Below are 17,411 nucleotides of genomic sequence, written 5' to 3'. Positions count from 1 at the left end.
GTCCTCCTGTTTGCGTTAGTGTTATTGTCCACTCCACTCTTCAGTCTGCCCATAACTCTCTCTGGTCTCGTCCACTCCAGTGAGTATAGCTGTCAGGCCAAACACAACAGACAGGGGGACAGGGAAAGCTGATTTAAAGCGACCCGCCTGCTAGTTTTTCTTCGGTGCAGGCGAAGGCTCTAGACAGCCTCTGAGAGGAAGGGGGCAAAGGAAGTTTTGATTAATAACATCCAGGTAGGATGAGAATAATGAGAGCTTTGTGTGTGTCTGTTTATGTGTGTGTCTGTTTATGTGTGCGTCTGTTTATGTGTGCATTATATGTGCAGGAATGTGTGTGGGTGGTGTCAGAACTGTAACAGAATGCGCTGAATCAGCCCACCATGGCTGATGACTATAGATCCTATGTAGTAAGGTAGCTAGAGGGAAAATGCATCGCCCGTACTTGGACTTAAACACGGGACCCTCCGATTAAAAGTCTGAGTCTCTACTGACTGGAGCTATCCAGGCTCTGCAGTGCTGTGTCTCCTCTCCACATATCTGAATCCATCCCTCTTTGCTCGCACTCTCTCTCTCTCTCTCTGTCTCTCTCTCTCTGTCTCTCCCTCTCTTTCTGTCTCTCGCTCATACTATCTCTCTCTGTCTCACTCTTTCTCTCTCACTCTCTCTCTCACTCGCTCTCTTTCTCTCCTTCCCTCGTTCCTTCATTCTGTCAGGCTGGTCTGTGATCACAGTGAACAGCTGTCAGACTGGGCCTCTCAGTGTGTGGTGTGTGTATGGAGGACAGTGAACGAGAGCACATTCCTGTGGTCAATAGGGAGTCTGTGAATCCTCTTCAGAACAGAGAAGAGAAGGATGCTTGTGCTGTCGTGTCTGCGTAGTGTGAGTGTATGTTTGAGAGGGAGACAGTGAGAGCAAGAGAAAGAGGGAGAGAAAGTTGTGTGTGTCTGCTTGCCTGAATGTGTTTTTGACTCATGCCCATGGTTCGTTGCCATCTGGAAGTGCTTCTACATGGTTCTGTCCTGACTGAAACTGAGGAGATTTTATCCTCTGGTGTCAGACTCTGTAATGGCCGGACAGCAGAGAGAGAGGAACAGCTAGACAGGGGAAAGAGTACAGGAAAACAGTAACGGTAGAGAAAAGACTAATGGTCAGACTAAACTTAGTCCTGGACTAACAAACTCTTTCAAGGGAGAATCTCTACTGAACATGCTTTTTAGTAAAACAACAGGCTTAGTCTGGTCTGGAAGACCACCCCTAAGAGTTAAGAAGAGAGGTCTGTGTGTGTGTTTTTCATTTCCTTGTCTAGTTCTCTGTGTGACGATTTTCATTACGCTGCTCTTGGAGTATGTACAGTTGAAGTCGGAGTTTACATACACCTTAGCCAAATACATTTAAACTCAGTTTTTCACAATTCCTGACATTTACTCCTAATAAACATTCCCTGTCTTAGGTCAGTTAGGATCACCACTTTATTTATGAATGGGAAATGTCAGAATAATAGTATAGAGAATTTTTTATTTCAGCTTTTATTTCTTTCATCACATTCCCAGTGGGTCAGAAGTTGACATATACTCAATTAGTATTTGGTAGCATTGCCTTTAAATTGTTTAACTTGGGTCAAACGTTTTGGGTAGCCATCCACAAGCTTCCCACAATCAGTTGGGTGAATTTTGACCCATTCCTCCTGGTTTGTAGGCCTCCTTACTCACACAGGCTTTTTCAGTTCTGCCCACAAATGTTCTATGGGATTGAGGTTAGGGCTTTGTGATGGCCACTCCAATACCTTGACTTTGTTGTCCTTAAGCCATTTTGCCACAACTTTGGAAGTCCATTTGGAAGACCCATTTGCGACCAAGCTTTAACTTCCTGACTGATATCTTGAGATGTTGCTTCAATATATCCACTTAATTTTCCATCCTCAAGATGCCATCTATTTTGTGAAGTGCACCAGACCCTCCTGCAGCAAAACACCCCCACAACATGATGCTGCTACCCCCGTGCTTCACGGTTGGGATGGTGTTCTTCGGCTTGCAAGCCTCCCCCTTTTTCCTCCTAACATAATGATGGTCATTATGGCCAAACAGTTCTATTTTTGTTTCATCAGACCAGAGGACATTTCTCCAAAAAATACGATCTTTGTCCCCATGTGCAGTTGCAAACCGTAGTCTGGCTTTTTAATGGTGGTTTTGTGGCAATGGCTTCTTCCTTGCTGAGCGGCCTTTCAGGTTATGTCGATATAGGACTTGTTTTACTATGGATATAGATACTTTTGTATTTTTGCTGCTGTTCTGGGATTGATTTGCATTTTTCGCACCAAAGTACGTTCATCTCTAGGAGACAGCACGCGTCTCCTTCCTGAGCAGTATGACTGCTGCATCGTCCCATGGTGTTTATACTTGCGTAATATTGTTTGTACAGATGAACGTGGTACCTTCAGGCGTTTGGAAATTGCTCCCAAGGATGAACCAGACTTGTGGTTTACATTTTTAGCTGATTTCTTTTGATTTTCCCATGATGTCAAGCAAAGATTCACTGAGTTTGAAGGTAGGCCTTGAAGTACATCCACAGGTACACCTCCAATTGACTCAAATGATGTCAATTAGCCTATCAGAAGCTTCTAAAACCATGACTTCATTCTCTGGAATATTCCAAGCTGTTTAAAGGCACAGTCAACTTAGTGTAACTTCTGACCCACTGGAATTGTGATACAGTGAATCATAAGTGAAATAATCTGTCTGTAAACAATTGTTGGAAAAATTACTTGTGTCATGCACAAAGTAGCCAACTTGCCATAACTAACCGACTTGCCAAAACTAGTTTGTTAACAAGAAATTTGTGGAGTGGTTGAAAAACGAGTTTTAATGACTCCAACCTAATTGTATGTAACTTCCGACTTCAACTGTAGCTATGGATGTTGTGTTGCTTAGATACAGAGGTAGGGTCACTGGTGTGAGAAAATAGTGTCATCATTTTGGACTGTACTTAATTCAATCCAAATTCCTCAGCCTCCAGTCAATGGAGAAGAGAGAGGGGAAGGCGTGAGAGAGAGAGAGAGAGAGAGAGAGAGAGAGAGCGAAAAGGTGGGGAAAGTGGGAGAGAGAATGTCAGAATTAGAGAGAGACAGAGTGGAAGAGGATGAGAGAGAGACAGAATGGAAGAGGATGAGAGAGAGACAGATGGAAGAGGATGAGAGAGAGACAGAATGGAAGAGGATGAGAGAGAGACAGAATGGAAGAGGATGAGAGAGAGACAGATGGAAGAGGATGAGAGAGAGACAGAATGGAAGAGGATGAGAGAGAGACAGAATGGAAGAGGATGATAGAGAGACAGAATGGAAGAGGATGAGAGAGAGACAGAATGGAATAGGATGAGAGAGAGACAGATGGAAGAGGATGAGAGAGAGACAGATGGAAGAGGATGAGAGAGAGACAGAATGGAAGAGGATGAGAGAGAGACAGAATGGAAGAGGATGAGAGAGAGACAGATAGAAGAGGATGAGAGAGAGACAGATGGAAGAGGATGAGAGAGAGACAGAATGGAAGAGGATGAGAGAGAGACAGATGGAAGAGGATGAGAGAGAGACAGAATGGAAGAGGATGAGAGAGAGACCGATGGAAGAGGATGAGAGAGAGACAGAATGGAAGAGGATGAGAGAGAGACAGAATGGAAGAGGATGAGAGAGACAGAATGGAAGAGGATGAGAGAGAGACAGATGGAAGAGGATGAGAGAGAGACAGATGGAAGAGGATGAGAGAGAGACAGAATGGAAGAGGATGAGAGAGAGACAGAATGGAAGAGGATGCGAGAGAGACAGATGGAAGAGGATGCGAGAGAGACAGATGGAAGAGGATGAGAGAGAGACAGAATGGAAGAGGATGAGAGAGAGACAGAATGGAAGAGGATGAGAGAGAGACAGATGGAAGAGGATGAGAGAGAGACAGAATGGAAGAGGATGAGAGGGTGAGAGTGGGGCTGCAGTGGATACAAGAAGGTCTTTATGATGTCTGAAACTTTTCTCCATTACTCTCTCTCTTTCGCTGTCTCTCTCTCTCAGCTTGTTTTCATGTTTGGGGGTGACATGAATTATTTAAAAGGCAAGACTTTGACTAATATATGAGAGACCTACAGACAGGGGGAAGCAGGTAGCATAGTGGTTAGGAAGGTGAGCCAGAAGCCAAAGGGTTGCCAGTTTGAATCCCGGGCCTGAGGGGAAAAATACGGCGGGAAGTGAGCCGGCAACCAGGGGGTTGCTGGTATCAAGTTCTGGATGCCATTGCCTGCTGTTTGCCCTTAATCAAGGCACATAACCCCCACAACAACAGCTCCCTGGAAGCCCAGTGTGGCAGCCCCCCTGCACCTCTCCAAAACATGTGTATGTATGTATGGTATGTATGCGTGTGTATGCGTGTGTGTGTGTGCGTGTGCGCATGGGCGTGTGTGTGTGTGTGTGTGTGTGTGTGTGTGTGTGTGTGTGTGTGCGTGCGTGCGTGCGTGCGTGCGTGCGTGCGTGCGTGCGTGCGTGCGTGCGTGCGTGCGTGCGTGCGTGCGTGTGTGTTTTGGTTGGATTAAAAGTGGAAGTCATGGGGTGACGCACAATTGGCCTAGCGTCGTCCGGGTTGGGGAGGGTTTGGTCGGTTGGGATATCCTTGTCTCATCGCGCACCAGCGACTCCTGTGGCGGGCCGGGCGCAGTGCACGCTGACCAGGTTGCCAGGTGCACGGTGTTTCCTCCGACACATTGGTGCAGCTTGCTTCCGGGTTGGATGCACGCTGTGTTAAGAAGCAGTGCGGCTTGGTTGGGTTATGTTTTGGAGGACGCATGGTTTTCGACCTTCGTCTCTCCCGAGCCCGTATGGGAGTTGTAGCGATGAGACAAGATAGTAATTACTAATTATTATTACTAATTGGATACCACGAATTTGGGGAGAAAATGGGGTAAAATTGTAATTATTATTATTTTTTAAAGCGGAAGTCAAATTTTGGTTGGACTTTGTGTATAATTAACCAATAAGGTGATTTTAATGTTTGTAGCCTTAGTTTTCCTTCTACATATACGGCTGCAGTATAGAGAAGGAACAAAGAGCAGTGTGTAGGAAAAGGACAATTCTAAAGTACGAGAACAATTGGAACCAAACTTGTTCAGAAATCCTCCTGTTACATACTGTGTTAATGCACTTACCTGTAATGTTAAAAATGGAGCCACGCCACCGTCTTAAAGGGATAGATTGTTATTTTCCTGGCAGATTCCCAGAGTTTCCTGGACAGTAGTATGAACCAGACTCCAGTGTCGTCGGAAGGACAGCAGTTCCGCTCTGAAATGTCTGTCACTACCGCCTCCTGTCAGAGAATGTTCGGATCCATGCGCTCTGTATCGTCAGGCTGCTCCTTCCCACACACAGACAGGTACTGCTGGCAATCGCACTCTAACATGTGTGTGTGTGTACTATACTGTAGCTACATCTGTGTTTGTATCTGACCCTGCCCTCCTCTCTCCTCCTCAGCCAAACTCCACCTCCAGTGTGGCTGGACAGGACTCCTACGTCCCTGTCTTCCCTGTCTCCTTCCCCCTCTCTGTCACCCCTCAGTCTCCCCAATGCCCACAGCTCTCCCTGGGAGGCCCCGAGGGGCTTGGAGGGGTCTGTGGACCTGAGCCGTGATGAGAGGAGCAAGGGGTACCAGAGCCAGGGGGATTTAGCCTCTCTGCTGCTGGGGAATGGTGGTCTGGGACTGGAGCACAGCCTGTTGAAGGCAGTGGAGGGCCTGGGGGACCTTGATTTAGGCCTGAACCTGGGTCTGGACCTGGGGCTTGGAGAGGGCAGACTGGGGGGACTACCACCCCTGCTGCCTGAGAAGAGGGTACCGGGGCTAGGCTTGGGTGGGTCGACGTCCCCCTCGTTCAGTGGGTTCTCCAGCCCCCACAGTGGTAGTAGTCTCAGCATCCCCTTCCCCTCAGCTATGAACCCTGACCCTCTCATGACCTCTGACCATCTCAAAGGACTCAGCGCTGGTGGTGTAGCCCCCTCGCCTGGATCAGGTACACACACACACACACACACACACACACACACACACACACACACACACACACACACACACACACACACATACAGTCCCTCTGCTGGCCCCCATGTTGTGTTATAAACATACACAGTATAGACATGTATACAGTACCAGTCAAAAGTTTAGACACTCTCTCAACCAGTTTCATGAGGAATGCTTTTCCTACAGTCTTGAAGGAGTTCCCACATATGCTGAGCACTTATTGGCTGCTTCTCCTTCACTCTGCGGTCCATCTCATCCCAAACCATCTCAATTGGGTTGAGGTCGGGTGATTGCGGAGGCCAGGTCATCTGATGCAACACTCCATCACTCTCCTTCTTGGTCAAATAGCCCTTACACAGCCTGGAGGTGTGTTTTGGGTCAATGTCCTGTTGAAAAACAATTGATAGTCCCACTAAGCGCAAACCAGATTAGATGCGTATCGCTGCAGAATGCTGTGGTAGCCATGCTGGTTAAGTGTACCTTGAATTCTAAATAAATCACAGACAGTGTCACTAGCAAAGCCCCCCCACACCATCATACCACCTCCTCCATGTTTTACGGTGGGAACCACACATGTGGAGATCATCCGTTCACCTGCTCTGCATCTCACAAAGACACTGCAGTTGGAACCCAAAATTTCAAATTTAGACTCATCAGACCAAAGGACAGATTTCCGCCGGTCTAATGTCCATTGCTCGTATTTCTTGGCCCAAGCAAGTCTTCTTCTTATTGGTGTCCTTTAGTAGTGGTTTCTTTACAGTAATTCGGCCACGAAGGCCTGATTCACGCAGTCTCCTCTGAACAGTTGATGTTGAGATGTGTCTGTTACTTGAACTCTGTGAAGCATTTATTTGGGCTGCAATCTGAGGGGCTGTTAACTCTAATGAACTTATCCTCTGCAGCAGAGGTAACTGTGGGTCTTTCCTGTGGCGGTCCTCATGAGTGCCAGTTTCATCATAGCGCTTGATGGTTTTTGCGACTGCACTTGAAGAAACTTTTACCAAATAGGTTTATCTTCTGTATACCACGCCTACCTTGTCACAACACAACTAACTGGCTCAAATGCATTAAGAAGGAAATTAATTCCACAAATTAACTTTTAACAAGGTACACCTGTTAATTGAATTTCATTCCAGGTGACTACCTCATGAAGCTGGTTGAGAAAATGCCAAGAATGTGCAAAGCTGTCATCAAGGAACTGGGTGTCTACTGAAGTATCTCAAATATAACATATATTTAGATTTATTTAACCGTTTTTATTCAACCCTTTTTTGGTTACTACATGATTCCATTTGTGTTATTTCATAGTTTGGATGTCTTCACTATTATTCTGCAATGTAGAAAACAGTAAAAATAAAGAAAAACCCTGGAATGAGTAGGTGTGTCCAAACTGTTGACTGGTGCTGTACGTTAACTCCATATATACAGTACATACAAAGACAATAGCATGCCTGATTTCACACACAGTCATACTGTCGCACACAGTGTTCACTGTAAATATGTGTATCTACTGTACCATCGTGCTCTAATCTCTAGAATGGGAGAGTCAGACTCAGTGGTTGTCTTTGCCTGTGCGTTGTGTTGCAGACCTGTTTGCCAGTAAGCAGCACACTGTGAAGTTTGTTCAGGACACATCCAAGTTCTGGTACAAGCCTGACATCTCCAGAGATCAAGGTAAATATTGTCTCTTAATATTACACGTGTGCTGCAAGAACTGTGTGTTAGTGAGTGTGTGTGTGTGTGTTGTCACCCTTTTTCCTATGTAGCGCACAACTACTATGGCCCCTGGTCACATTAGTGCACTATATAGGGAATAGGGTGGCCACAGCCCTGAGTGACATATGGGCGTTGTGACTTTCTGTGTAAGACATGTGTTTTGTCCCCTGTGGCGCTCTGTAGCTATCACTATGCTGAAGGACAGAGAACCTGGATCTTTTGTCGTCAGGGACAGTCACTCATTCCGCGGAGCCTACGGATTGGCTATGAAGGTGGCCACACCCCCTCCCTCTGTCCTGACACAGAGCAAGAAAGGTTGGTGTCATAGGCTACATTTCTGTGCATCCCAAATGGCCCGTTATTCTCTATTAAGTATAAGGTACACTACTTTTGACCAGAGCCCTATGGGTATAGGGTGCCATTTGGGACACAGCCTCAGAGAGGTCCATCAGTTCTAACATGGTCTCATTAGATTCATTTCAGCAAGCCATGACACCCACCATCTCAGATTGTTCTGAATTGGTTTCTGTAGGCAACCTTATTTTGTTGAAAGACAATTTGAACTCTGAGAAAGGTAATTGATTGAACCCAAATTGGCCATTTAAATTTATAGGATTCATATAATATTCAATTGATATAATACCCATCATCCGATTTGTACCAAACCTCTTCTTAACAATGATTAAGATGCGAGGAATCCAAATAAATGGTAAAAAGCCAAGCATGAACCCCCACCAAGCAGACAGTATCAGTTCTCTATCTTTAATAAGTAGGATGAACCCCCACCAAGCAGACAGTATCAGTTCTCTATCTTTAATAAGTAGGATGAACCCCCACCAAGCAGACAGTATCAGTTCTCTATCTTTAATAAGTAGGATGAACCCCCACCAAGCAGACAGTATCAGTTCTCTATCTTTAATAAGTAGGATGAACCCCCACCAAGCAGACAGTATCAGTTCTCTATCTTTAATAAGTAGGATGAACCTGCGGCTTGGAGTAATGGTTCTCCAAGCCGCAATACAATTTAATAACAAACTCTTATTTACAATGACTGCGTACCCTGGACGATACTGCACCGGGACTCCCAATCACGGCTGGATGTGATACAGCCTGGAATCGAACCAAGGACTGTAGTGATGGCTCTTGCATTGAGATGCAGTGCCTTAGACCACCGCGCCACTCGGAAGCCCAATTCATACTATGTAATGTATTCTCAGTGAATTTGGTGATGTTTTTTTTTCCTTTTCAGAGTAATTAGCTGTTGAAGTTGCTTGCATTTTTTCCACATAAATTGCTGTGAAATTACCATGTTTTTTCCACTAGATGCTGCTTTCTGCTTCTGCCACACACATTTAGCCATCAGAATTCCTATTTCTTGGGCTTCTTGAGGTGGAACGACTCAGTAGTGACATTTAACCATTGTAGTTATATAGTGTGTCACTTCTGACTTATTTCAAATGAGATATGTCTGTCAGTCCAGGGTGGTCTAGGTTACCCCTAGTTGATGATCCTGGGTCAATTTTGTATTTTCTCCACTAATGGTTAAGGTTAGGATTGGGGGAAGGGAAGCTGATCCTATATCTGTGCCTAGGGAACTTGCCATTTCTCAACACCTCTCTAAATCTGATATCCCTCACTGATGATGTCACTTCCTGTCTCCACAGTGGGAGGGGACCTGTCTAATGAGCTGGTGAGGCACTTCCTGATTGAGTGCACTCAGAAAGGGGTACGGCTTAAGGGCTGTCCCAACGAACCCTACTTTGGTAAGGACCTATTCCTGTGTGTTGTGTTGTGTGCATATGTTTACTGTATGTGTGTTGTGTTGTGTGACTATGGCTGCATTTAGACAAGAAGCCCAATTCTTATATTTCAGTAATTGGTATTTTGACCAGTTAGATCTGATGTGAAATAATCTAATGTGATTGACCAATTAGTGGAAAAAAATATCAGAATTGGGCTGCCTGTTTAAATGCAGCCTAAGTTTACTGTATGTGTGGATTTGTTCACTTTTACTGAAATAATATACAATGTCCTCCTCTGGTGGACATACTGAGTAGTGCATCTAAACAGATCCACAATAACTAGATGGTATGTGAAAGCATCTGAGACAGTCTGTTTCCTGTTCCTCACAGGAAGTCTGACTGCATTGGTCTGTCAACATTCCATCACCCCCTTGGCCCTGCCCTGCAAACTCATCATCCCCGACAGAGGTAAGAATGTGTGTGTCTGTGTGTGTGTGTGTGTGTGTGTGTGTGTGTGTGTGTGTGTGTGTGTGTGTGTGTGTGTGTGTGTGTGTGTGTGTTTTTATAAGTTCCCGGCAAACTCTTTTTTCTTTCTGTGTTGTCAGATCCTCTGGAAGAGACTAGTGAGCCATCAATACAGTCAGCCACCAACTCTGCTGCTGAGCTACTCAAACAGGGAGCAGGTATTGTTTTATCTCAGCTCTCCTCTTCTCTGACATGGTGTGTGTTTCAGTGTGTCTCTGTTTCAGTGTGTTCATGTTTCAGTGTGACTCTGTTTCAGTGTGTGTGTGTGTGTGTGTGTGTGTGTGTGTGTTTCATGGCGTGTATCAACTTTCATTGTGTACTGTGTGTGTTCCTCTGTGTGGTTCCTGGGCTCAGTAGAGCTGGAGTCTCTAACAGGGTACCAGGCTGTGTGTGTGTTACTGTATATGACATGTGTGTGTGTGTTTCCACTCCTCAGCCTGTAATGTGTGGTTCCTGGGCTCAGTAGAGCTGGAGTCTCTAACAGGGTACCAGGCTGTGCAGAAGGCAGCCAGCCTGATTCTGGCCATGGACCCTCCTTCTACCTCCACTGTGGTCCACTTCAAAGTCTCAGCCCAGGGCATCACCCTCACCGACAACCAGAGGAAGTGAGTCATACACACAAATGCATGAGCACACACTCATAATGTAAAGAACCTCCTAATTGCAACATATATTGTATACCTACACTACAATGCTATCAACCCTCACTGCCTGTCTCTCTCTGTCTGTAGGCTGTTCTTCAGGAGACACTACACTGTCAATACAGTCATATTCTGTGCTCTTGACCCACAGGAACGCAAGTGAGTACTGTACACTCCTTGGTGTGTGTGTGTGTGTGTGTGTGTGTGTGTGTGTGTGTGTGTGTGTGTGTGTGTGTGTGTGTGTGTTCCTGATAATCATGCATGGTAAGTGAACCTATTCTGTCCTCACCAGGTGGACAAGAGATGGCTGTTCCACTGCTAAGTAAGTCATCCCCTCATTTCACCACCTCTAATTCTTTCTCTCGCTTTCTCTCTCTCTTTCTGTATCTCTCTCGTTTTATCTATCCATCTCATTGTTTTTCACAATTTCTCTTTCTGTTATTACTCCCTCTATCACTACTCTTTTCTGAATTATTTGCTGAATAGCACTGGGTCGTATTCTTTACTTCACACCATGTCGAAACATAGCAAAAGGTTTTGCAATGAAAATGAGAATTTCTTATTAGACAAATTCAGGTAAGTCACTCCCTGCTTCAGCCCATTTGTTTCCGTTTCGTTCCTAGTGAATATTACTGTGGATTATTCTGTTTGGCGGTTGAAGCTGAAGGCTTACTGAGCTTCTCTGCTGTTTCTCCTGTCAGGATCTTTGGTTTTGTGGCGAGGAAGTCGATGAATGGGACGGAGAACGTGTGTCACCTGTTTGCTGAACACGACCCCGAACAACCCGCCAGCGCCATCGTAAACTTTGTCTCCAAGGTGATGATTGGCTCACCGAAGAAATAACACATGCATGAATTCACACACACACACACGCACACGCACACGCACACGCACACGCACACACACACACACACACACACACACACACACACACACACACACACACACACACACACACACACACACACACATATATACATTGTTTGTCCTGCTGGTACATACAGCACTAGAATGCTGATGTAGAAGAGAAGGGACTAATGTGTTGCATTATGGGATACTACCTGCAGAAGACAGTAGCAACAACTTTGCGCTACACACCAGGGGTCTCATTTATTGACATTGCACATACACAAAATTTGCCCCAAAATCTGCATGCACCAGTTCTCAACAAAAGTTATAATTTATTAAAACTTGATGTGAGAATGTGATCACCTCGCCGCAAACTTTAGAACATGAACATCTGCTAGTGGTTGAAATATTGTATTACAAGCTGGAAAGTAAGGAGTTTGTAACGGTCTGTTGACAGGTTCACAGCAATTTGCTAGTGCTTTCTCTTTCAGAAACGGACTGACAGTCCTTTTCCAGATACACCATAAATTACAGCAAAAGATTAAAACATCATGCCAACACAGTAAATAGACTGGTAGTTTATGTAAATGGGTATAGGTTACAGTATTGCTGTGCGATCGCGTATTTAATCTCAGAGAATATACCAAGGCAGGACATAGAAACCCAATAATCTATTGATAAACTAAATATTGAGCAACAATTATTGTTTTGCATTCTGTGGCCTAATGCCAATCGTTCCAAATTATACCTTAACTAATGGGTGTTATGGTCACCCTGAAGGGTGGATGGAGGGCGTTTTTCAGGCAGTTTTAATACTCGTTCACACACAGTTCTAAAACTGTGCCTGCGCCAAATTGATTAATGTCAATATTACTGTACATGTGCAGACTTTTCAGAAATGGGTCATATGACATCTAGTGTGAATGTATGCAATGGTTATACATGAGGCCCCAGAGGTGTACAGTAGAGTGATGTTGCCCCCTAGACACTGATCTTGGGTCAGTTTAGCATTTCCCCCACTAATGGTTAGGATTGGGGGAAGGGAAATCTGATCTGATCCTTTATCTGTTACTAGGATAAGCTTTACCCTGAAGCACATTGAGGACTTAAAAAAAGACTTTATTAATAGAACTTTTTGTTATCAGAGGAGGCTGATGGGCAGAGATCAGTGTAATGGCTGGAATGGACAGGTATCAAACACATGGTTTTATTACAATGAGCCCGTCCTCCTTTATCTCCGCCCAACAGCCACCACTGCTGTTTGTGTATATATAGTCAGGATGTCATTGTAAAGGGAGGTTATCTGTCATGTATGATATGTATTTTTAATTCAGACATGTTTTTAACAAATGTATTTGCTGAAATGTAATCTATATGATATTGTCCCTGTAATCACACAGCATTACTAGTCTGTCTCTACCCGCCATGCAGAGTAAAAGGCTCTCAACAAAGAACATGGTCACTTTTAATCACTTCAGCCAATCCCTTCAAAGTCAAATTATCAATGAAACACTATACACTTTTACAATCCAGTGCTTGACTTGGTGCGGAACACACCAATAGAAACAGTACCGGCACCTACTTCAGTCCAAGTCATGCACTGCTACTACTTTCCTTAGAAGCTTTTCATATAGATACTGTATACTGTACTTTTCCTCTGTAAGCCATTAGTATCAACCTGTAAGCCACTAGTATCAACTGACAGTTTTTTCAATCACTTTGGTGCTATTTTCACAAGCATGTGGTGAATTTCCTAATTTCTTAGCACAAAACTCCAAACTGGTAACACTTGTAAAGCAGCCCGTCTTAAATTCAAAACCTTTTATTTTGCATTCATCTTTCACCACACAGCCATTGATCCACAATATACATTTACCGTAAAATACCATCATAACTTTGATTTAATCACCAAACACAACAATTTAGTTTTTTTTTAACAACCAGCTAATGCAATAGCAAACCATGCAAGTTACATGTTTAAAAAATGCTCTTAAATTACAGTACTTTACTCTGTTTTCACATTAGGCAAAACACTTTCACTACCCATCAAAATGTACCCGTCAATATAAAATCACATTTCCATCATTTCTATGTTATGTGTGATCAGAGGTGTGATCATTGAAGACATCTTTCACAATCATTGATGCAAAAAATAAATGTATATTGTTCATATGTGTACTGTAATCATATGAAATGAATGAAAAAAACAATGTTTAGTAGGTACTTGTTTTCATCAAGCCTGTCTTCTCATCAACATTGCAGTAAATGTCCTCATTATTCATACACCTGGTAAAAAATATTGGCACAGCGAATCCAAGCCTGACATCTGGTTTGATGTAATTGCATGGCCTGATGAGGGTGGCACGCTCATTGGAATGGCTATCATACACCTTTCACCTGTATTGTAAATATGTATTGTATTTTACAGTATTGTATTGTACTTGTGATTTGTAGGGGTCCTGTGTGGCTCAGTTAGTAAGAGCATGGCACTAGCAATACCAGAGTGGTGGGTTTGATTCCAGCGTTGGGGCCAATTCAATTCCAATTCTCGTCAATCAGTAACATTTGGAATTAGAATTAGGTTTCATGTGACTTTTTGAATTGACTGGAATTGACTCCAACTCTGTTTGATATACAAGAATGGCCAATGCAATTTTAGTAAATGAGTGTAACCCCCCCCCTATCAAAAAGACCCCAGCAAATTCATTTTGGATTCATGTTTACTGTATAGGGCAGGGGTATTCAACTCTGACCCTACAAGGCCCGGAGCCTGCTGGTTTTCTGTTGTACCTGATCATTAAGTACACACACCTGGTGTCCCAACCATTTTAGAATCTATAGGTTTACCAAATTAAAAGATTATCAATTAAGAGTAAAAGGTAAATGTATTTTAACAGATGAGAAGACAATCGTATCAAAAGTAATGTTTGATGACACCCAATAGACGATCTTCTGGCCACAGCCAACGTGTGTTATAATTGTGTCTTCCATCCTAGACAAAAACTAATATCTGTTGTCCCTTTAAATAGATGTTAAAACATTTGGAAATATATTTAAAATGACGCATTATGTTTGAAAGAAGACATGAAACCATGCAACATGGTGATGTGTTGCTCTTGAGATGAGTGTTGTAGCCATGGTAAGTATGTGAGGAACACTGCATCCCAAATGGCAACCTATTCCCTATACTGTATAGTGCACTAAACACACTGGACACAGATGTCAGTTTAGCGTCTAATTGTAACAGTGTAATTGGATTCAGGTTAAAAGTTGGATAAGAAAAGAGCGTTGGTGTATCTGTTCAACACCAAGCAGTTTTACATGTTGAGTCGACGTCATCACATTTATTTATTTTGTTGAAACGGATTAGAAACAATGTTGATTAAAACAGTTTGTGCCCAGTGGGAAGTAGTGCTCCTCTGGTCAGAGGTAGTGCACTATATAGGGAATCAGGTGGCAGTTGGGATGCAGCCTAGTGCTAACCGAAGTCTCTTACTTGTCATTCTGTTGTAGAGTTGATGGGCTTGGTAGGGAACACTTTTTCATACTCACATGTTTCTGTCATCCATGTCTTCTACTTTTGCCCCCTTAAGCATAACTCGGGCACTCAATTGTAAAAATGTGTAAATGAATGTTGTATAGTTGGTACTGTAACATTACCCTCACTAACATATTTTCGGAAAATAAAAAAACAACAGTTAATGTATTACATATATACATTCATCATATAGGGTACGGCCATATAAATATGTTGTGTTCAGAACTTCTGGATTGAGCAATGTTTTTTCATCATCTGTTGACGATTGTCGAACAAAAACTGCACAAATCGTCTATGTTTTTGCATATGCAAATAATTGACTTGAGTTTTTGAGCTTTTGATAGACAAAAACAGACAATTGATGAACGCATATATGGTTTCATTTGCAGTCATATGTCTCTGTGTGGCCATAGTCTTTTGAGTGTTTTTGCCAGTAGATGGTGCTGATCAATCACAAGAAAATAAACAAATGTAGGATGCCTTTGGTGTTTGTGTTTGTGTGTGTGTGTGTCAGTGGAGGCTCCTCAGAAGAGGATTGGAAGGACCATTTCATAAAAATAAAAAAGTGAAACATTAAAAAACAAATCATTTTTCGATAAAACTATACCAAATATATTCATATGTCACCAAACAATTGATTAAAACACAATGAAGGTCTACTGTAGCCTCAGGAGCACTCTGTAGAGTAGCACCATGATGTAGCCGGAGGACAGCTAGTTTCCGTCCTCCTCTGAGTATATTGACTTCAATTTAAAACCTAGAAGGCGAATGGTTCTCACCCCCTTCCATAGACTTACACAGTAGTTATAACAACTTCTGAAGGATGTCCTCCAACCTATCAGAGTGCTTGCAGCATGAACGGACATGTTGTCCATCCAATCAAAGAATCATAAAATGAATCTAATACTAAAAGCATAAGCTACAGCTAGCTAGCACTGCAGTGCATAAAATGTGGTGAGTTGTTGACTCAAAGAGAGAGAAAGACAATAGTTGAACAGTTTTGAACTAATCAATTTATTCAAAAATGAAGGAGAAGCAAGAGAGAGCAAGCTATATTTTGTTATATATATTTTTTCCCTTTCGCTTACTTAGCTTTCGAATGCAGCTTGCTAGTTTAGCCTTCTCAAACACCCGGCTCAAACAGAGAGGGATGCCATGTTAGCTAGCTGGCTATGGCTATCCAACACTGGAACTTTTCCAAGTCTAGGTTCACTTTTGGTTTTATTAATTTATAGCCACCGGGGCCCACCTGTGTAACTGCTAAACTGCTTGCTGACTGTACTGCATGATTGTAGTGGGATTACTACAAGTTCTAGTAGCTATGTTTACTATGATGTCACGTTATCAAGAGTGTATTGAATGTGTCACTGTCTGTCACCTTGATTACTTAAATGTTTCTCTCGACCTGTGCACCTACGTTGTAAACTTTCATTCATAGGCTAGGTTGTAGCAACCTCAGATGGGTATAGGGAAAATTCTAGTATCATGTAGTAACCTAAACCTATCAATGTTACATTGAGCTGGGTGAATGGAATATGAATGACAGTCATCCAATATGCTGTAATAAAAATATGACCATGCTCATGAAACAAAATAATCGTCCTCCCTCATCTTGAATGTCACCGACCGCCACTGGTGTGTGTTTGTGTGTGTGTGTTCCAGTATTTCTTTAACCGTCAGTTAGTGGGTCTTTGTCTAAGCCTTCAGGAGAGGAATGCCAGTCTGTCAGCTTTTCAGAACTGGTGAAACACAAACACTTTGTAATCTTGTTCACGTCCTGTCTCACACACCCCGTCAAGTAATCATACTTGTTAAGTACAGAGAAACACCTGCAGATTTCTCTTTACAGGTCCACACATGCTGGCTCAATCACTCTTTTACTTTAAGAACATCTGTCAGTGTGTATGTGTATGTGTGCCAGTTAGTGAATTTGCATTGTCAGTGTTCATACATCTGTGTGTATCTCAATGTTTGTGTATGTGTATCGTATATCTATGTATTTCTGAATGTGTGTGTGTGTCATACTGTGGTGTGTGTGTGTGTCTGTTTGTGAGCATGTGAACCTATGTGTGTAGATGTGCTTGTCCAAGTGTGTGTGTGTGTGTGTGTGTGAGTGCCCGTGAAACTATGTGTGTGTGCTGCACTTGTTTAATTGCACTGGATAAGGCTTATGAAGCCAGAGTGTCTGGTGATGTTTGTCTCCACTCCTCTCCTTTCCAGGGGCCTCATTTCTAAACTGTGAGTATATTGTGTGCAAAATTCAGCCGTATGTGGAGATTCTAGGATTTGCTTGAACAAAACATTATTGGGATTGATCAAACTGTCACATACAACATACACACATGTTTCATTGATACAT

General features: G+C 43.1%; 1 protein-coding gene across 2 annotated transcripts in view; it reads left to right on the top strand.

Annotated features, from left to right (window-relative positions):
* Nucleotides 1-15,591, top strand: part of LOC139409430 (tensin 3, tandem duplicate 2) — an 88,278-nt gene extending 72,687 nt beyond the window's left edge. For both annotated transcript variants that reach the window (XM_071154579.1, XM_071154580.1), the window contains 11 exons: nt 5,243-5,402; nt 5,501-6,033; nt 7,629-7,715; nt 7,941-8,072; nt 9,422-9,520; nt 9,890-9,967; nt 10,105-10,182; nt 10,461-10,629; nt 10,756-10,824; nt 10,958-10,987; nt 11,367-15,591. In XM_071154579.1, coding sequence (XP_071010680.1) covers nt 5,243-5,402; nt 5,501-6,033; nt 7,629-7,715; nt 7,941-8,072; nt 9,422-9,520; nt 9,890-9,967; nt 10,105-10,182; nt 10,461-10,629; nt 10,756-10,824; nt 10,958-10,987; nt 11,367-11,508 — 1,577 coding nt within the window. In that variant the 3' untranslated portion in view covers nt 11,509-15,591. The remainder of the gene's footprint in view (nt 1-5,242; nt 5,403-5,500; nt 6,034-7,628; nt 7,716-7,940; nt 8,073-9,421; nt 9,521-9,889; nt 9,968-10,104; nt 10,183-10,460; nt 10,630-10,755; nt 10,825-10,957; nt 10,988-11,366) is intronic.
* The last annotated feature ends 1,820 nt before the right edge of the window (nt 15,592-17,411 follow it).

This window comes from Oncorhynchus clarkii, chromosome 5 (assembly GCF_045791955.1).
Source record: "Oncorhynchus clarkii lewisi isolate Uvic-CL-2024 chromosome 5, UVic_Ocla_1.0, whole genome shotgun sequence".
Classification (NCBI taxonomy): domain Eukaryota; kingdom Metazoa; phylum Chordata; class Actinopteri; order Salmoniformes; family Salmonidae; genus Oncorhynchus; species Oncorhynchus clarkii.
The sequence above is the reverse complement of the archived record's forward strand: the minus strand, read 5'-3'. Positions and strand labels throughout refer to the sequence as shown.